General features: G+C 33.9%; 3 protein-coding genes across 5 annotated transcripts in view; 2 read left to right on the top strand and 1 right to left on the bottom strand.

Moving 5' to 3' along the window:
- Positions 1-3,569, top strand: part of LOC132552634 (HEAT repeat-containing protein 5B-like) — a 61,621-nt gene extending 58,052 nt beyond the window's left edge. For all 3 annotated transcript variants that reach the window (XM_060216823.1, XM_060216822.1, XM_060216821.1), the window contains one exon: positions 276-3,569. In XM_060216823.1, coding sequence (XP_060072806.1) covers positions 276-604 — 329 coding nt within the window. In that variant the 3' untranslated portion in view covers positions 605-3,569. The remainder of the gene's footprint in view (positions 1-275) is intronic.
- Positions 3,570-6,159: 2,590 nt separating this feature from the next.
- LOC132552632 (protein SPATA45 homolog) lies at positions 6,160-12,656 on the top strand. Its single transcript, XM_060216819.1, has 2 exons — positions 6,160-6,403; positions 12,592-12,656. Exons 1-2 carry the CDS (start codon positions 6,160-6,162, stop codon positions 12,609-12,611), a joined length of 264 nt encoding a protein of 87 aa, XP_060072802.1. The 3' UTR covers positions 12,612-12,656.
- Positions 9,079-21,709, bottom strand: LOC132552631 (putative deoxyribonuclease TATDN3). Its single transcript, XM_060216817.1, has 12 exons — positions 21,588-21,709; positions 20,963-20,995; positions 20,443-20,516; positions 19,103-19,148; positions 18,194-18,232; positions 16,352-16,414; positions 14,097-14,174; positions 12,241-12,272; positions 11,975-12,030; positions 11,660-11,772; positions 10,045-10,122; positions 9,079-9,220 (listed from the first exon to the last, which is right to left on the bottom strand). Exons 1-12 carry the CDS (start codon positions 21,678-21,680, stop codon positions 9,080-9,082), a joined length of 846 nt encoding a protein of 281 aa, XP_060072800.1. The 5' UTR covers positions 21,681-21,709; the 3' UTR covers position 9,079.

Below are 21,709 nucleotides of genomic sequence, written 5' to 3'. Positions count from 1 at the left end.
GCCCAACCCCCAAACCTCCACCAAACTGATTGCACATTTCATATTTAAAACCATGTAGATTTGAAATGATCCTTCACTGGTACATTTCTTATTTCGTAGATATCTAGCTCTTCTGCACATCTGATTTTGGAGTATTCCTTTCATAAGAAACTTTATGTTATGAAATTGTTAGGACTACTTATTAAAACTTAGTAGCTCATGTTTTTGCTACGATATTCTTTGACAGTAATACAATGATATTATCAACCTTACGATTTGCCTTTCTGTATTTTCAGGTTTGACTCTCCTATCTTTGTTGATGCCACTTCTTGTGTCATTTTTAATGGACGAAAAAACAGTTCACTCAATGTCTAAATCTGCAAGACTGCTACATGACGAAGCTCTCCAACGAATCACAACAATCGGTCCAAGATACCCAGAGCAATTTAGGACAATAATGAGTAGTCAGGCCGAACTCAAGTTCAAACTAGAGGCAGCTGTGAAACTCAACCAGGCTAATGTGAGAGCACAGCAGAATTTAGAGAAATCTGCAAAACTACCACAAAATCAACCAGCAAGACCTACCATAGCTTTGAAAACAAACTTCAGCAATTTTACAGGATAAAAAAAAAGAGGCATTGATTTTTCAAGGAGGCAATTTATATATATTTAACTTAATCTGTGATATAGTAAGAAATGATGGGTCTCCTGTGTCAGGCATAGGGGCTAACTGTTACTGTTGAACTATTGATATATTTTATATAGCAGTGTATAGCTCATATATGTACAGAATATAGCGGGGCTTTACACTCATAACTAGTTGTTGATGTACAGTTTGTATGGGAGGCTCAAGACTGTTAGTGTATAGAACTCATGTTTCCTTGTTAAGATGATCAAAACTGAAATCTGTATGAATTTTGTAAAATAGTGCATTCACATATCATCCTGAATTCATTGTACCTTGTGTTTTGTACCTACCATTTGTAATACAAAAGACAGATTGATATGAATAGTATTTTTGAAATTGAACTTTAAATAGTTGTTGTAACTATCCATTCAAATATTTTAAAAATTTTGCATTAATTGTACTTTTATACTGCCAGGTCACCATATGAACACATGTAGTGTAACTCCACTTTTTGAAATGCATGCATACCCATATGTCTTGTGTATTGATCCATCTAGATAGTTAACATACCATGAGATTATTTAAGAAATAGTTTCGGGAGGTAAAATGTTTGGGATGAAGGTCAAGTATTAGCATTTTACTTACTTCGCAATGTTGACTTGCCTGGCAGAGAAATGCTCTAGTATCAGGGGAGGTAACTACTAACACCCACGTGGTCTTTCATTTATTTGTAAACATGTTTGTGGCCACAGCGTGATGGTATCTGTAAATCTTTGATATTTTGAATCTACTTGCTTTGCTATGTTTTATATTCCATCACCTTTTTTGTAAAATTTGTTCCTCATTCATAATTAGAAGAGAAAAATTTTGTTTTCATTTGTTAACCAGCTTGTAAAATAATTATTATGTTATTGAAAATGGAGTTAAATAGAACAGTTTATGTATAAGCACAATCATCTATTTATGGAAAAGGTTACACTGGTTCCTTTCACTTACTATACATTCAAATATTGAAATCATTCTGGAATATTAGATTTGTTTTCTGCAAATATCCATACAAAACCATCATAGGATACGTTATTTTACAGAATTGTGAAATAGAAATTAAATTTCAGAGGTTGTATTCACGTCAGAGTTGTGACTTGTTTGGTCTTGGCCTGGTACAGGTCAGTGTTTCTCTTCGATACCTGGTTCTGATCAATACACATTTCCAAAATAAAATGAAGCAAAACCTTGGCTACCATGGAATGTATTGTTTTAATGCTGAAAGTGTTTCTCATATGGTAAAGCCTTTTATACAAGAAAGATCTAAGGGTTTAGTGGCATTGTATTTATTCATATTCTGTAAAAACAGAAAATAAATGAAAGGTTGATGTATGGCTTTGTAGACGGGTTCAGTAGTAAAATAAAAAAAAAGAGAGAAGTCGAAGTTCAGGGGATTTGTTAATATTTTCAGGTTTTTTTTTCATTCCATTTCCACTATGCAAAAGTCTATTACAAAATATTATAGATTTACAGGAAACTATACAAGAGTACAGATGAAAATGGATACGGCTGTTCTAACAATGGTGAAGTGAACTGTTCTGTACAAGTGTTGAAGACATTGATAGTTGTTGAGATAATGAGATTGTGAGTGTGGTGCAACGATGACGATGATTACTACTATATTATTGATGTTTTTAATCTGGAGAGTGCTGTATTCACCCATTGTTTATATTCTGAAGCCAAAGTTAGCCCGTCTTGCACTATTTTACATACCAATTAAATATTGTTTGTGATTGCTCGGTGTTTTCCATATGATGCCATTTGCTCTGCATTCCATACATGTCACTGTTGCTTGTTTGTCACTGTTGTTTGTACGGTACTTGAGATCTGCTACATATATATATATAGATTCATTTCAGCCCCCTATCCCCCATTTCATTTTAGAGTTTCTACCCGTCAGTAGTTATTTAGTTAGGGCATTGTGTATCATGTACTTTTTAACCACTTAAAGTGGGAAAACCTACTTATTTTTTATTGTATATATTCAGTATAAAATTACCTATTATAGAGAGGCATACAACATAATGTTTATTTATACCTAGATTTGTTTATTAAATACACTTGGAACCAATACTGAGTTTGTAGTATTGGTCACTAGCAGGTAATTAAAGTTGTGATTAACTTTCATTAACACATAAGTGATAAACTTTCATTTGCATACAAATTTCATTATTCAAACCGAGGAATTGTGCAATGTTTTAACTAGTAAAGGAAATGTAATTTTGAAATATTTTTGAAATATTTATATGTAAATGATGTTGATTAAATTTGACTTAATTTTGCATTTCTTAAAGTCTTAAAGGGGATTAACACTTTCCCATCAACAGACTAGAAAATCTTTACAGGGTATCTAACTTCAGGAACTTAACAACACTTACATACAACATACTAAGAATGGTTGTGTTCTGCTTTTGGAGAGAGAAGATTAACAACTTCAGTTTGCTAAATAAAAGCAAGAATTGGCAATGAAATGCTTCTCAGCTATAAACATGTGTATTAATCCTGTTATTTTCGAATCCATGCAACCTCTAATCAATTTGAATGGAAATTAGTGAGACTAATTTGAAGACAGATCAATAATGTATAAGATAGATTATTTTATTTAAAATAGTAGTAACCATATTCTTGATAATAGTAAACAGAAAATCATTGTGTAAATCAATCCTTATTTAGAAACTGATTGCTCAAAGCAAATGATACTTAAATTGATTTCGTTATTTGTCAGTAGAGCTACAGAACTTTATTACCCTATAGAATCTGTAAAATGACCCTATTCCTGTCTGCGAGATGTTTTAGTCAGTAGGACCCCAGTTCTGTTTGTAAGATGATTGGTGCCGAGCTTCCATTACAATGCTAGTAGTTGTAATGATTTGCTGCTTCACTGTTACAGATGATCAATAAAATAGCGGAAAATTTATCTCTGTGTTTATAGTATATTGTGTACTGGATATTTTGAGAACTTCTCAACAGGGTTGGTTCATATTAACCCTGTAACATCAAGTTCTACACTGGGTCATATCAAGATGGTACTTGTCAGTGTTAAAGAGTCAAAGGTCACGGTTGACTCTTTCTGAAAAGCTATCAAACATATGGAATTATGTTACTGTGTATAGGAATTAAAAGTGGTCAAAAATAGAAACCAACTCCATATGTAATCCGTCTTGGACAACTGGCTTGCTAGATCATTTTCCCAAAATGGACCATGAGCTTCTGACCTATCAACTGGTTAAATAAAGGATGGAGCATCAACACCAAGGATTCTGTGATCGGTAGTTTTATTAGGTTGACATGTTTCAGCTAGCAAGACTAGCCCTCGTCAGTTCTAAAACTTATCGTCTATGGAGCTCTGCTAGAATCCTTTGGATCCACCTAGGATTCCTCTACCGATACATCTACCAACTAGTACCACTCGCAGGACGTTGGACTCCACTAACTCTTTTTTATTTTCCAACTGGTTGAAGAGTTTACCTTACCGTCATATTATACCCACAAGCATTCTTGTGAAAATGAAATCATGCTAAGAGTTTAAAATAATTTTAAGATTCTTAATATACACATTAATACCCCGGTTAATTGAAACCTGTAGTGGCAAAATCTTGTTTAAAAAAGTATACATCATGATAAAAACACATTTGACTATCTGTTTGCCTAATTTTCTGGTTCAGTGAGGTCGCCACAACTACCACACCTCGAAATGACTGTGGCTGTTCATAGCGCAATAACCAAGCAGACATCTACACTCTACCTAAATATGTATTTAGTCTGTTTTTTAATTTACAATTGTCACCAAACACTAATCCAGTTAATGGCAATGCTAATACTCAGGTTAACCTTTGGAGGAAATGGTTTCTTTGATAATGTCTTATTATGTCTCCTGGTAGTACATGTGATTACAATTTTTATGGCCTACAAAGTAACGCAGTTCACTTCATTACTTTGTAAGTTTTTCATTTTCGCTCTTGAATTTAAAAAGCTTGCATTTATCGTCGGAAACCTGTTGTTCTGTGTACAATAAATCCCAGAGATGTTCTTTAGGATGGTCGGGTGGCACAGTGGTAACGCACTCGCCTTTCACCTAGCCATCTGAGGTTTGATCCCCAGAATGGATGTGAAAAGGTATGGGGTCACCTGCCCGACCATATGAATTTTCCCTGGGTACTCCGGTTTACCTCCCACAGTAAGACCCCTTGCGCGCTTCCCTCTGGGCCAACAAGAGTGATTGATAATAAGCTGTCCTTTAGAACGTGAACAAGAGATGCAGTTCCTGCATGTAGAATATATATTAATTATATGTGTAACAATTCACTGATGCATCAATGCATTGCACCAAGAGGTGATGCATCAATGCATCGTCCATCCTTGAAATGTGTCACGAAACCTATTTTTTTTTTTTTTTTGAAAAACAACCGTATTTAACTCCCTTGATCAACGTTCATGATACGTAATACGCTTATACAAATTCGTTGCTGCTCCGGTGGGGTTCAAAACTTCCTCAGCTTTTGGTAGCGGACTCCTCATGTTCTTGCTCTGAGGAGTCGTCCATTAAAACCAAAATTATGGCTGAGGATACAAGTAGTACTAATTGTGCTTTCAGTGACTTATTGGGAGATGTTTATGTTGTTCATGAGGAAAACGGTCACAAGTCTAAATTGGAAATGGCTTTCGGAGAAGTAGCGATATATAAGAAAGTTCCTTGCATAAATATTAAAGAAAATAAATTTCAATGGTAGAAAAGGAATGCACATTTCCCTGTGTGGGAGACATAATTACAGCTCAGAGGAGCACACTGGAATCTAAACATGTGGACACTAATTTTCTATGAAATGAATAAACAGTGTTGATTTTTATTCAATGATAATTATTACATATTCATATACACAAATAGTATTCAAATCTAAAGGTGCCATCAAGCTGCAGAAATCATTTTCCTAGTTATCAAAAGTTGGTTATAAGATAAATACTTGTTTCTGAAATATCGCGATACGTATCGTATCCTGACCCGTGTATCACACCCACCTGACGATACACAGCTCTGCTATTAATGTATAGAACACCATTGTATGTCATCCCTTTTACATGTCCCTGACTCTAATTTCTATAAGAAAAAAGCGTCATAATTATCAGTTATGTGATGGAAACGGGGAAATAAAGAAAGAAGGAATACAAAATCAAATGAACTACAGAGGTCATGATTTAGTGGTGTGCTACCTAAAGAGGACTTCTTTTGAGAATATATCCTTCCGCACTTCCTTGCGAGATAGTTCTGCGTAATTTACGATACTCATCTTTAATGTGTGACGTTATTTTGTTTTTAATCGTATATTTAATCCAATTAAAATAGATGACAGTTTTTTCTAATCATTGATTAATTGCTACAAATTTGAAAACTTCCATTACAGTGAGGTCATAGCAACAGCGGACGCGTAGAGCGTCTCAGTGTATGTGATAAGGCTTTTTTGGTTTTCTTCAACAAGACTATTTTTTTCCTAGTGAAATAATTTGCCAATATGGCTGATGCGAACGGAAGAAAACTGTCAGCTGCTGCAGCACATAGCTTGGGACTAGCGAGAGAGTCCTGGTGTGCTGTTGAATCGAAAAAGGAAGAAAGCTGGTGTCGAAAGGAACGAAGACACGACCCCCAACAGTTCAGTAGCTCCGTTTTCGATAAACACCGACCGGGTTACGAACCAAGGTGTACCTTCACAGTAGATGCACCTACACACTTAGAGCGGAGACATTTTCCAGATCACTGTAAGTATTGGGTTTACAACGGAGTTTCTTGCTGTTGATGAGTGGATGTACATTGTGTAAGCTTAAACTGCTTCCATATTTTGTACACGTATCACAACGCATGACGTGCTTCTTCATTTCTATTATTTCCATCAAGGGCAGGCCTACTGTATCTACTTGTACATCAAGTATAGGCCTACTTTGTCTAGTTGTACATCAAGGGAAGTCCTACTATGTCTAGTTGTATGCCAATTGTAAGACTACTTTATATAGTTGTATGTCAAGGATTGGCCTACTATATATTGTTGTATATTAGAGTAGGCCTACTATATCTAATTGTATGTCAAGGGTAGGCCTACTATATCTGGTTGTATGTCAAGGGTAGGCCAACTGTATCTAGCTGTATGTCAAGGGTAGGCCTACTATATCTAGCTGTAAGTCAAGGGTAGGCTTGCTATATCTAGCTGTATGTCAAGGGTAGGCCTACTATATCTAGCTGTATATCAAGGGAAGGTCTACTTTATCTAGCTGTACATCAAAGGGAGGCCTACTATATCTAGCTGTACATCAAACGGAGGCCAACTATATCTAGCTGTATGCCAAGTGTAGGTCTACTATATCTAGCTGTACATCAAAGGGATACCTACTACATCTAGCTGTGTCAAGGGTAGGCCTACTATATCTAGCTATAAGTCAAGGGTAGGCCTACTGTATCTAGCTGTACATCAAAGGGAGGCCTACTACATCTAGCTGTGTCAAGGGTAGGCCTACTATATCTAGCTATAAATCAAGGGTAGGCCTACTGTATCTAGCTGTACATCAAAGGGAGGCCTACTACATCTAGCTGTGTCAAGGGTAGGCCTACTATATCTAGCTATAAGTCAAGGGTAGGCCTACTGTATCTAGCTGTACATCAAAGGGAGGCCTACTATATCTAGCTGTAAGTCAAGGGTAGGCCTACTATATCTAGCTGTACATCAAAGGGAGGCCTACTGTATCTAGCTTTGCACCTTTTGACCATTTCAAGTCAAGATTAATACTCAGAAGTTTTTTTCCCCATACTGTGAACATTATCACTCTTATATCACACTATATAAACAACAAACAGAGGTGTTATCATATTGTGGCAAAATATTTTCGGCATAACAAAAACTAAAATGATATAACTAACAGAATATGTGATGTATACAGTAACTGATCATGGTGAAGGTTATAGTGTGTTAACTAATGGAAAAAATAGAGAAATTCTTATTGGGAGAAAAAAGTTGATAATCCCTATCTCCAAATACAATTGTAATAGTGGGACATGTACAAGATGGTAAATTGAGGCTGAATTAACAAGACTTAACAAGATTGAACTAAGTTGCTTTTCCATGCTAAAAGGTCAATATGATATGTTAGCTTCCCAATTACAATATTGTGACACATATTATAGCAATATATATTCAACTATTTTGCTTTGCTTTGGTGATGGGGCTTTTTGTTTCATGCAGTGTGCTTTGTCTTTTAATATGTTGCAGATAACTGTCAAATGAAGATTTGATCCGACCACCCATGCAGAAATGAAAATGAAGATTTCATGATGGTTTCCAAAAATATTCATCATCACAAAATCAAGCTGTGTGAAGATTGGAATTTATAAATCAAACAAACAGATGTAAACATTTTTTAACAATTGAAATTAGACAAAAAATGAAAAAAAGGAATCTTTGTCAATATATGTAGAATTTTTGCTTTCCTGAAAGTGTGAAGAGAAAAGAGAAATATGACATCTATCTATTTACCAATATGAAAAAGAAAGGAAATTCACCCTGTTACCATGGAAGTCAAATATATGTGTGTGGATATCAGTATTAAAAAACTGTTGATGTATTGTTGATATATTGAATCTGTTTAAATCTGAAATCTATTTGTTATGCAAGTTTGAAATCAGTATTACATCATGCATGCAGTGTATTTATTGTAGAAACACATCAGTATTAATTTTTCTTTGTATCTATGTCTGTATTTTCATATTTATGTAGGTTTAGTGTTAACTTTTACATTTCTGTTACAGAATTTTATCATGAATTTTTTTATAAAGCTTATATATATTTAGTCAGATTTTAGTAGGTTTTCTATCATTATTACCTGTTACTTGTCAGTATTATGTACATGGTATACAGAGAGAGTCAGAATGTCATTACTATTCTATATCTATGGATTTATGTTCATTTTAAACATTTGCTCAAGTGCAATGTGCGCCGCATTGTGGGTGTTCAAATAAATTTGATTTAAAACAAAGTAAACTTGTGCATGTAATTATTGACCGTTCAACCTCTTGGGTATCCATTGGAATGGTTAATTTAATACAGGTAAGAGTATAACACATAATGCAGCCCAAATTTCTTTGATGTCAGAATCTGAGATTATCCATTTGTATGTCAATACAGTACATTTGTATAATGAGGCCTGCTCAATCCATCCTCTAGTACCTGACATCCCCAAGTGTTTTTAAAACTTGTCATAGGTAAAATACTATAGTCCTACCAGGTATTTTTTAAATGAAATCCCAGATAGAATGTTGATTTTTCTGATAATGTATCTAAGCTGTCAGTTCGTTGGAATCCACAGGGTGTCAAATAAGACAGGGATCGCTTACATGGTTGACAAGCTCATATTGTTAACATAAACCAAGTAAAATATAGATACTGGTGATCATTTTATTACTCTTGCAAGTTTAGGAAATAGTTTTAAGGCATTCATTGTGGTGATTCTGCTCAGTTCATGGACGTCTAACTTCTTCCTTGTAGCGATGTAATCACAAGATAACAAAATATTTTTTGGTTCATTTCTCACCTGTAATGACAAAATCAAGCTACTTTAAGTCTCAAACATGATAGAAAAAATAAATTAAACCAATAACATCTATATACAAACATTTCTGAGGTAAGTAAACTATATATCAGTAATCCACATCATCCAAGGTCTTGATTCAATTGATTTCACAGTCCCATGAAATCACATTTAATATCTTCAGTGTTCATATTCATACTTGCAATGGAAATAAATTGCATACAATCCTGTAATTGTGATAATTTCCTCCAGTTGAAATTAATATAATTTTATCTTTTATCAATATGATTTTATCTTTAGCATCATAAAACACATAGCTTTTACAAAGTCATTGAAATTTTGTAAATCCACGCAATTATAAATATTGTTAATAAGGATATTCAGCACAAACATACAATATTCCAAATGTGAAAATTGCATATAGATCTAGCTAGATTGATTTACAAACATCAGCTCGACCATGATTAAGCCATTTCAGATTTCCTTTTTATTAACGAAAGAGTGTGAAATATCTGTATATTTCAAATTCGTCAAGAAATTAGCCAAATGAAACAATGGAATTCTGATACATGTGCCAGCAGAAATTATACCTGAACAACATGCACACCTGTAAACCAGTATTAATTCTTTGCATAAAACATATGATCAAGTGAGTGACTGTATCCGAATTCCCCAATCAATATTGGCAGGAGGTATTTTTTTTAAATACTTTTAAATATAATAAGAAAGAGTTCTAGAGAGGTAAAAAACAAAACACTTGTTCAGAATATCCCTTTGAAACATGTAAAATGGTTGTTTTGTAAATAATATTTTTAAAAAATACCAACATCTTTTTCTGGTCCAAGAGCTGGCGAATCAGATTCAAGCAGAATATTTGTAACTGGTAACCGCTGAACTAGTTTGCTCTGAAAAAAATAAACACACTGTAATAATAACTTAGGCTCACTCCACTCCAAATCAAATTAACAAGAGAATAATAATCACAACTTCAATGTAACATACAAATTATCACTTAATAACCCCCACCACACGTACCAATGCTCTCCAATTTGGTCACCATGGCAACCAAATGGCAGCCATTTTTTTCACTAAAAATGAATCATTGTATTTGTTATCTCCCTACACCTTTTTATTTAAATATTCAACTTAATCAGATAATATCTTAATTACAACCAATAAGAAGCCTCCAATATGTTTCCATGGTAACAAAACACTTAATATGTCAAATTATAGGCTATAATTATCTATATCAAGTTTAAAATAAAATCAATGGAGGTGCTTAGAGTTATGGTACTTTGTATGAAAATGTGTATAGGAAAACACTTGGAGAGGACTGGTAAAGAGCAGTCTTATGGGTCTTATATGTTTACGAAAGCATCCAAATGACATCAGATGTTTTTGGAAATGGTACTATTGTAATTGCCTTCCTTCAAAACCCTTGTTTTTTTTTTTCAGCACAAATTAGACGATATCTCCATTCAACCAATCAGAAACCTACAAGCATTGATCAAGTTACACCACCTAATCAAATTTAGATAAAATTAGTCAAAGGATTGATGGGTTAACGCCCATACATAAAAACCTGTGTATAGTGACTTGTTTACCATAGCAGCCGAAATTTCTGCTAAAACAACCTGCATGTACGTCTATACATGGTACCTAAAAGTCCTATGTAATTTCATTGAAATCAATTTGTAGGTTTAGGAGGAGATGTCAGAACAATTTTTTTTCCATTAAAACCTGTGTATATGGTAACCATGGTAACCATAATTTCTGCTAAAAAACCTACACATGGTGGCCAATATTCCTGTGTAGTTTCAACAAAATTTGCTCCAAAAATATAAGAGTTGTCTGGATGAAATTTTTTTATGGACTGATGGATGGCCATACAAGCCGATTCCAGTATTCCCTCTCTAACTTGTTGCAAGGGGTTGGTGGAGTATAATAATGCTGTATTCTTTAGGACCGGTACTCAGTAATTTGGACAGAAGAACAAAGAAATATGTTAAAAGGGAATATAATTGGCATCAAAGCAAATGCAAAATAATCGACATGGCTACATTACTAAAGGCAATGTACCCTAAACCTGTTTCCAGTACACATAAATGTAACGGTAGGAAGGAGTGCACACCATTAGCTGATAGGTCATTAACTGAAATCCTCTCTATTTATTGGTTAAACCTAAACCAAACACAATAGAATTGAAGAGCAACTGGGGTTCAACTTTTGATGTTAAAAATTAATGAAGAATAACCTTGAAGTTTGAAACGATGACCTGCACAATCGGTATCCTCACTCTACAAGCATAAACAATAACCTTAGCCTCATGTTAAGAGTAAATGAACATTTTGTTTGAATCAATTCCCTTAAAAATATTTTTTTCCTGTCAGTACCTTGTACATGTAATTATAAAATGCCTAATTTTAGACTAAATTCACAAACCTCTGGATTCCTGACACAAGATGGCGGTATAGAGAAAAAGTACCCAGCCTCCACACCTGTCATAGCCACTGCTGGCTTACCATCAAAGGCGTGTAACAATACTTTATCAGCACCTGGAACATGTTCAGAATTAAAAATCTGTATATCAATGACATGGTGCATTTCACTATTTATTATTTTGAATCAGAGACCAAAGTATTATAAGTATCTGATTATAGGATCAAGGTTTCAGTTTTTCTTAGGTTTTTTTTTTTATTATTTCCTTTTCACTGAATCCAACTCTAAAAATTAAACCTAAAAAAATATCAAACTTACCAAATTCTCTTAAAGCAGCAATGGTTGGTCTACCTGCAGATCTTGAATGTACATTCCTGCATCAATATACACAAAAGAAATGAAACTGACATAAACAAAGGAATCACATTTGATAATTTTTGGTGGTATAATGCATCATATATTTGGTATGTCAACAAGATCTACTTACAAATCAACAGTCATTTGAAAGCTTGATAGTTTGAAAATATCATCGAAAGATTTTTAAAATAATTAAAAAGAATTCACACAGTCTAGTCAAAACTTACACAGGTAAATCATATTTCTTTGCCAGATCAACCTGGAAGAAAAATCACATATCGTACATTTAATATACGATGTTTGAAGACTTACATACAGCAGCTTTAAACATGTGTAAATGATAAAAATCACAACGGACTATAACCTCTTGTGGACAGATATACAACAGCACATGTTTGGACAGAAGTTACAATCAAGTCCCTTTGTTTCACAAGACCAGCATATTTCAATGTTCAATTTGCTTTCAATTTGATCTTATTTTTCTCATGAATTATTACCAAACAATTTTGTTATAGAAACCTTTAAGAAACCTTTATAAATATTCATCATATTTATAAAATTTGATTTTTTTCCCTCAGATATTGGCCTGGCTGTCTAAAACAGAACTTCTGAACAGCACCTGAAGACCTTCCCAGTATGCAGATGAAGCTTGCCAAACAATTTAAATGGTTTTAAATGAAGATTTCACAGATCTGTATATATATATACTGAAAAGTTTAATATATTACAGACGGCATTCATTTGTTCAGCCATGCAAATATGATTATGACACATTTTTTGTTAATCCTGGGATAATTTCGTAGGTGATTTGATCACAATATGGATACTTACATATGGTTTGTTAAACGTTTGTTTGTCGAATGTACATCTACAGGATATGATATACTAGTCACAATAGCACTGAGTATATACTATTTACATGTTTGACATTAACTAATTAATATGTAACATAAATACACACATAAAATTATCGTATTATAATTGTATTATTCAATGTATATTAAGTTTATCAAAATATAAATATATATCAACTTTGATAAGATTTTTGTTTTTTATAAATGGTAAGAAAAAACTGCTTTTAGAACTTTCTTTGAATATTCCTTCTCACCACGAAAAAGTCCTTCAAACCACCTCTGTGATCTTCAAAATCACATGTGACTACATTTATCATTAATGTACTGTTTGAAAAAAAAAAATAGACCTGACATTTTCAGAAGAAAAGGCACCCGTTCATTTCAATATACTGTGTTTTATTTCCTTTATTGATGCTTCAAATTTTTGTGGTTTGACCAAAGCTTGAAGCCGTAAGTATGTGTTTTTCATGAAAACAAATGAAACCACCACATACTTTTTCCACAGTTTCAGTCACATATGTATTGTAACAGACACCGATGTTTAAATAATTACGATGTAGTACATATTGTATGACTATGTAAAGTCTGTTTCCTCGTTATTTTCTAATTATGTTAAGGTATGTTTCAAAATTGGCCTTGATCTTTGACCTATGGATCCTGGTTCACAATTTAATTTTTTTTTTACAATGTTCAATTCAAGATCAATTAAGATATCTACTCGAGGCTCAATAAAGTGCCACTGATATATGGAAGTAAGTGGATTCTTACAACTGGGTTACAATCATTGAAGCAATGTTAGAGAAGAAATGCAATCCAGTGGGGTTCTGAGAGTGAGAAAGCATTACCTCTAATGAAAGTCAACTTTATCAAGAAATCAGACCATCACATTTATTTAATGTACAAATTTATTTTTTCATATGACATTGTTTAATATGACATGTGACGTCATCAACTGATAATGAAATGATATCACATAGCTATATGTGTTAGTCAAAAAGGAGGCACTGGATACATCTAATTGACAGAGAAGACAGATTTTAAACTGGTAGTATAATATGGCCAAAAAGACAGGTTCCATGCAACATCATGGATCTGTTTCCATTTAATGAATTTACTCATGAAAATTCTCATTTTAGCATAACTGGAGGCACAACAGAAAAAAAGTTACAAATGTTTGTTTAATAAATCTTATTTACCAATAAGGAGGTATTTTAAGTACATATTCATACCTGTAATTTTAACACCTGTCGCTGAACGTCTTTGTCTTCTGGTCTAACACATATTCTTGGCTGAAAGTCTAGACCTATCTGTGTCAAACAACCAACAACATAATCAGACCACATGTACATAGACCTATCTGTGACAAACAACCAACACAATTAACACACATGTACACAGACCTATCTGTGACAAACAACCAACACAATCAACACACATGTACATAGACCTATCTGTGACAAACAACAAACAAAATCAACACGCATGTACACAGACCTATCTGTGACAAACAACCAACACCATCAACACACATGTACACAGACCTATCTGTGACAAACAACCAACACCATCAACACACATGTACACAGACCTATCTGTGACAAACAACCAACACAATTAACACACATGTACACAGACCTATCTGTGATAAACAACCAACACAATCAACACACATGTACACAGACCTATCTGTGACAAACAACCAACACAATCAACACACATGTACACAGACCTATCTGTGATAAACAACAAACAAAATCAACACACATGTACACAGACCTATCTGTGACAAACAACAAACAAAATCAACACGCATGTACACAGACCTATCTGTGACAAACAACCAACACCATCAACACACATGTACACAGACCTATCTGTTACAATCAACACACATGTACACAGACCTATCTGTGACAAACAACCAACACCATCAACACACATGTACACAGACCTATCTGTTGCAATCAACACACATGTACACAGACCTATCTGTGACAAACAACCAACACCATCAACACACATGTACACAGACCTATCTGTTGCAGTCAACACACATGTACACAGACCTATCTGTGACAAACAACCAACACCATCAACACACATGTACACAGACCTATCTGTTGCAATCAACACACATGTACACAGACCTATCTGTGACAAACAACCAACACAATCAACACACATGTACACAGACCTATCTGTTGCAATCAACACACATGTACACAGACCTATCTGTGACAAACAACCAACACCATCAACACACATGTACACAGACCTATCTGTTGCAATCAACACACATGTACACAGACCTATCTGTGACAAACAACCAACACAATCAACACACATGTACACAGACCTATCTGTGACAAACAACCAACACCATCAACACACATGTACACAGACCTATCTGTGATAAACAACAAACAAAATCAACACGCATGTACACAGACCTATCTGTGACAAACAACCCACACCATCAACACACATGTACACAGACCTATCTGTTGCAATCAACACACATGAACACAGACCTATCTGTGACAAACAACCAACACAATCAACACACATGTACACAGACCTATCTGTTTCAATCAACACACATGTACACAGACCTATCTGTGACAAACAACCAACACAATCAACACACATGTACACAGACCTATCTGTGACAAACAACCAACACCATCAACACACATGTACACAGACCTATCTGTTGCAATCAACACACATGTACACAGACTTATCTGTGACAAACAACCAACACCATCAACACACATGTACACAGACCTATCTGTTGCAATCAACACACATGTACACAGACCTATCTGTGACAAACAACCAACACCATCAACACACATGTACACAGACCTATCTGTGACAAACACACCAACACAATCAACACACATGTACACACATAGACCTATCTGTGACAAACAACCAACACAATTAACACACATGTACACAGACCTATCTGTGACAAACAACCAACACAATCAACACACATGTACACAGACCTATCTGTGACAAACAACCAACACAATCAACACACATGTACACAGACCTATCTGTGACAAACAACCAACACAATCAACACACATGTACACAGACCTATCTGTGACAAACAACCAACACAATCAACACACATGTACACAGACCTATCTGTGACAAACAACCAACACACTCAACACACATGTACACAGACTTATCTGTGACAAACAACCAACACAATCAACACATGTGTACATCAATCTTTCTATTTTAAACAACCATAAACAGAATCAACAGAATTGACTGTAAATCTTTAGCAATGCTCTTATCTCAAAGGGAGGTTATTATAATAAAATTTTCTTTGATGTAATTGTCATATAAAATATAGATATGAACAAAGTACAATGTATATACACATAGTTAACATCATGTACTTCTCACAAATATATTAAACAAGACATCAAGAATGTGATTGTGACATATGTGTGTAACTTACCTCCCCTATGGCAGCTATACTGCTGATGTTCTGTTCTATAATGGGTAAGGCCTTTTCTACATCCTACAACATCAAACCAAGTAATTACAGGCTGTATAATCAGTGATATCTTTAAACATATATACTGAATAGCATTAAAAATTTTATGTTTCTACGACCAATTCACAATGAGCAAATTAATGATTTACAAAGAAAGGTTTCTCTGAAATACAATCTGAACTTTAGAAAAATGGTAAATCTAAACCATGTTACTTTGAGACTTGGTGTATAGAAGAAATTTAAACCATGTTACTTTTGAGACTGGGTATATAGGAGAAATTCAAACCATATTACTTTGAGACTTGGTATTTAGGAGACATCTGAACCATGTTACTTTTCAGACTGGGTATATAGGAGAAATTTAAACCATGTTACTTTTGAGACTGGGTATATAGGAGAAATTCAAACCATATTACTTTGAGACTTGGTATTTAGGAGACATCTAAACCATGTTACTTTTCAGACTGGGTATATAGGAGAAATTTAAACCATGTTACTTTTGAGACTGGGTATATAGGAGAAATTCAAACCATATTACTTTAAGACTTGGTATTTAGGAGACATCTAAACCATGTTACTTTTCAGACTGGGTATATAGGAGAAATTTAAACCATGTTAGTTTGAGGTTTGGTATATAGGAGAAATTCAAACCATATTACTTTATAGACTTGGTATGGTATATAGGAGACATCTAAACCATGTTACTTTTCAGACTGGGTATATAGGAGAAATTTAAACCATGTTACTTTTGAGACTTGGTATATAGGAGAAAATCAAACCATATTACTTTAAGACTTGGTTTGGTATATAGGAGACATCTAAACCATGTTACTTTTCAGACTGGGTATATAGGAGAAATTTAAACCATGTTAGTTTGAGGTTTGGTATATAGGAGAAATTTAAACCATGTTAGTTTGAGGTTTGGTATATAGGAGAAATTTAAACCATGTTAGTTTGAGGTTTGGTATATAGGAGAAATTTAAACCATGTTACTTTGAGGTTTGGTATATAGGAGAAACTTGAACCATGTTACTTTGAGACTGGGTATAAAGGAGAAATTTAAACCATGTTACTTTGAGGTTTGGTATATAGGAGAAATTTAAACCATGTTACTTTGAGGTTTGGTATATAGGAGAAATTTAAACCATGTTACTTTGAGACTGGGTATATAGGAGAAATTTAAACCATGTTACTTTGAGGTTTGGTATATAGGAGAAATTTAAACCATGTTACTTTGAGACTGGGTATATAGGAGAAATTTAAACCATGTTAGTTTGAGACTTGGTTTATTTTAACCATGTTAGTTTGAGGTTTGGTATATAGGAGAAATTTAAACCATGTTACTTTGAGGTTTGGTATATAGGAGAAATTTAAACCATGTTACTTTGAGGTTTGGTATATAGGAGAAATTTAAACCATGTTACTTTGAGGTTTGGTATATAGGAGAAATTTAAACCATGTTACTTTGAGGTTTGGTATATAGGAGAAATTTAAACCATGTTACTTTGAGGTTTGGTATATAGGAGAAATTTAAACCATGTTAGTTTGAGGTTTGGTATATTGGAGACTAAAACTTGAGAGACTGATTATTCTATTGTTGATTAGCTGTGCTCACATACTGTTGTAAGCATGCTTTTTCACAGTATTTAATTAAACACAGCTACATGTATCCTCTTTCTCGTAATAAAACGATGAACTATTAGCTAATAATTTTTACTGTATGAACTCTTCATCTACTTTATACAGGGCTGAATATATAGTTAATGTTTATGAATGAGATTTGAGAAAAATTATGATCATTACCTCTAGTGTGACACACCTCTGTTCTCCAGTCAGGGCACCCTTGAAACACAAATCACAATAAAATTATACAACTATAGCAAAAGTGACCTCTGTCATAACAAAGTTTCTAAAGTTTTCTTCCTTCTGAATTTTAGTTTTATGTCTGCAACATTTCTTTTTTTAATCATTTTTTTATTTAAATTAGTTTTTCTTTCTTTGCAAAAACTTCTGAATGACATAAGCTTTGTCTTGTTATTGACAGTTATTGAACTACAGAAAGTGCAGACACAACAATTTTGAACATTTCTGTATTTTACATTGACCAGTGTAACAAACCATTCTAACTTGCAGGTGAGCATAACAAAATTTTAAAGCAAACAAATATAAGATTAGACAGGAGTCTTCCAACTTCATAACAGTTAAATATTCTATTTCTCTGAGTGAAATGAAGCTGGGTATGTTTGATGCTCATAAGTTTGCATGTAGACACTAATGCTTTATACCTAGTTCTTATTTAAGGAAACAACATGACTTGCTATGATTGACCAAGATGTACATGGTCAATGTTGATGAAGCAGAAGATGCTTACTCTTCCAAACCACCTGTCCTTATTCTCCTTGTACGTTTTCAAGAATCTCCATGTAAATTTTTCTCTTGTTCATATTTTGCTCTAGTTTTATTGAATTTGAGTTTGGTTATGATAATGGTAAAATGTTGGTATTTTCCTGTTTTTTTTTTCTTTTTGTTTTTTTGTTTTTTTTTTTGTTTTGTTTTTTTTTAACATTTATTGTGGATTTTATGAAGCAACACAGGTATATGATGCTATAACCCTGTTTAACCCATCAATAAGACCTTCCTATCTGATTCAAAGTTGGCTTGTTTAACATATGTAAAAAGCTACCCAAAAAAACATGAATGAAAATTCCTTACCTGGACTGGGTGAACTCCCAGACAAGGATATACAAAATCTGGGTGTCTGTAAATTGTAAAAATACTATCGTTTACTTCAATTTCAGACTGAATTAAAATGAAAGGCGACATCGATAACACTACATACAGTTTTGGAATTCTGCCAAACTGAGTTATGTAAGAAAGTATTCAATATGATATTTTAGTTTAGTTTAGTTTCAGAAATATTCTTATTCAATATTCAACAATTTAACACATACACATGATATGTACAGGATGGGGAAAACAAGCTTACAGCTTATATTGATTCCTTTCCTAAATTATTTTTTCTCTTTTTCTCTCTAAACAATGTACATTTTGGTTATAAATTACTCAGACAACCTTTGAGAAAATCAAATCAACAACATTTGGGTGATTACAACCTGATGTCATTTTTGTTTTTTCACAGGGCTCTCGATCTGCCAGATTTGGGGCCGATATTCGGTCCCATTCCCAATGCAAAATAGTATCTTTTTTTCCCAATTTAGACCCCTAGTCTTCCCTATTCTAAGGAAAACGCCACTATTTTTCCAAATTCTAAGGGCCCCGGAACCCAGACCCCAGTCCCAAAATGGGGTGTGAAAGCCCTGTTTCAAATATCATTTTTCTAAATTAGCAAATCAGATATTTCCATAATTACTTGTGCCATATTCAACACTGACATAAATAGAAAGATTAACTGATGAATCAGTAGTCTATGTACAATAAGGAACCATATATATAAGTAGAACAAAAAATGTCTGTTACCTGTATTGAAGTATCTAATTGAACTGATCATGTAAACAAACAAAAAAATATATGTCTGTTTACGTGTTATCATAAATCAAAATTGTAGACACGCTAAATGAACTGTTACAAGGAAAGTTTTTCTTTTTCACACTAAGAAATGGACATTATAAGGATGAACAGAAAAAATCCTTTTGTTTGAAGTTTAAATGCCAATTGACAAATATCTAAAACTGAGTCAGAAGCATAATTTAGTTTACTTCACTAGGCAGAGGATTACATAAGGTGCTCTTTTTTTTTTTCGCCTTCACCTTATAAATATCCTAAACCCTCACATGTTCAAAAGAAAACAAAGGACTGACATGTATATAATAGAGAGTGATCTCCCTTGACACCTGTAAGTATTTGAGTTTCATTTCAAATTCAAAGAAACATTGATAGCTACCTGGTAGGTTTGTGTTGTATCCATTGCCAGCCACCAATGAAAGTCTCTTATAATAACATAGCTTTGTTATATTTTGGTGATTAAATGGTTACTGTTGTTTAAATTGACTTGACTCAGATGTGTGAAGTTCATGTCTATGTGATATCCTCACCTTTGTGCCAGCTGCAAGACTTTATCAAACTGTGTGTAGGTCTCTGTCACCACCAGGGTTCCCTTCACACCTGCCTGGGGGGACCAGAAAAAATTTTTTAAAAATTTAACCTGAGATATTAATAATAATAAATGCAGATCTATCTTCTAACAACCACAGGATATGTCTGTAGGTTATTATCTTTATTGCTTTACATACTATAAACAGTCAGGGCCATTTAAGGAAATGCCAGGTTTGGATGGTGGAATAAAGCTGAGTTCCAGAGAAGAACCACTGACCTGCGGAGAGTACCTGTCTGTCGCTACATGTAACTAAGAAGGGTAACATATAAACGGGTGCCTGGTTATGTACCTTAATTATGAATTTCTCACTCATCTACAGCACATTATCATTTTTGAAAACATCAAATATTTCCCATTTTAGTATTAGATATATGTACATATTCAAGACAATTCAAAACATGTATAGAGTTTTCTATCAGGTATATGACTTAATAGATATTATGTCCACTTGTGCGTACCTGTTTTGCTTGCTGAATCACAGTGTCAATATCCTGCAAACAGACAATTTAATATAGGTTATCTGTCTAGAGACAATATGAACTACAAATGTCTATAAATCAGTGTTCCAAATGCTTTTGACTCTGTGCAAATCAACTGCAACAATGACAAAATATCAAATCAAGAAGTGATTATCCGAACTGTGACATTTCAACAACAATTACATAAATAGAAGAAATAAAGCATGTTGGGTAATTTGACAACTAAAATGATTAAGGTTTTAGGATTTTATTATGGAAAGGTTGTTATGATTATATAGTTAGGTTACAAGTTTTGCTGTAAAATAAATGGTGTGACCTTTACTTTGAAAAAAAAAAGAAAGAAAAAACAGATGTGTCCCTGCTGAGCGTCGAATGCCTTTGGCTGAAAATAGGCACGACTACAAACATCGACAGTAATCTATGAATTAGTACATTTGGAAGGACCATACTCCTGGAGCATGACGATCGTTTTAACAATTTTATCTATGATAAAGAGTGAATAACAAGGAAGCACGTCCGTCTTTCTGTGATTAGAGACGTATGATATGTCAGTATACCGAACCTCGTATCACGTGTATCTACAGGATCAACATGGCTACCTCACCTCATCAAAAGACTTATCCACAAGATGGCAATGGCAATCCACCATGGCTATTCCGTGGGACGGACCGACCGTCTCGTCTACAACACCTGCCATATTTCTTAATCTGCCAGCAAACTGATTTC

The sequence above is a fragment of the Ylistrum balloti genome, unplaced genomic scaffold, assembly GCF_031769215.1.
Source record: "Ylistrum balloti isolate Yb309-2 unplaced genomic scaffold, AGI_CSIRO_Ybal_v1 Utg370264, whole genome shotgun sequence".
Lineage (NCBI taxonomy): Eukaryota > Metazoa > Mollusca > Bivalvia > Pectinida > Pectinidae > Ylistrum > Ylistrum balloti.
This window is presented reverse-complemented; position numbering and strand designations above follow the sequence as displayed.

Bases quoted from the DNA above. Each gene is read 5' to 3' on its own strand.
- LOC132552631 (XM_060216817.1), bottom strand. From the start codon at position 21,680: ATGGCAGGTGTTGTAGACGAGACGGTCGGTCCGTCCCACGGAATAGCC. The intron at 16,415-18,193 runs GTAATGATCATA...TTGATGTTGTAG, and splicing joins AGAGGTGTGTCACACTAGAG to GATGTAGAAAAGGCCTTACC. The intron at 10,123-11,659 runs GTTTGTGAATTT...TATTTTTTTCAG, and splicing joins CTTGTGTCAGGAATCCAGAG to AGCAAACTAGTTCAGCGGTT.
- LOC132552632 (XM_060216819.1), top strand. From the start codon at position 6,160: ATGGCTGATGCGAACGGAAGAAAACTGTCAGCTGCTGCAGCACATAGC. The intron at 6,404-12,591 runs GTAAGTATTGGG...TTTTTCCCTCAG, and splicing joins GAGACATTTTCCAGATCACT to ATATTGGCCTGGCTGTCTAA.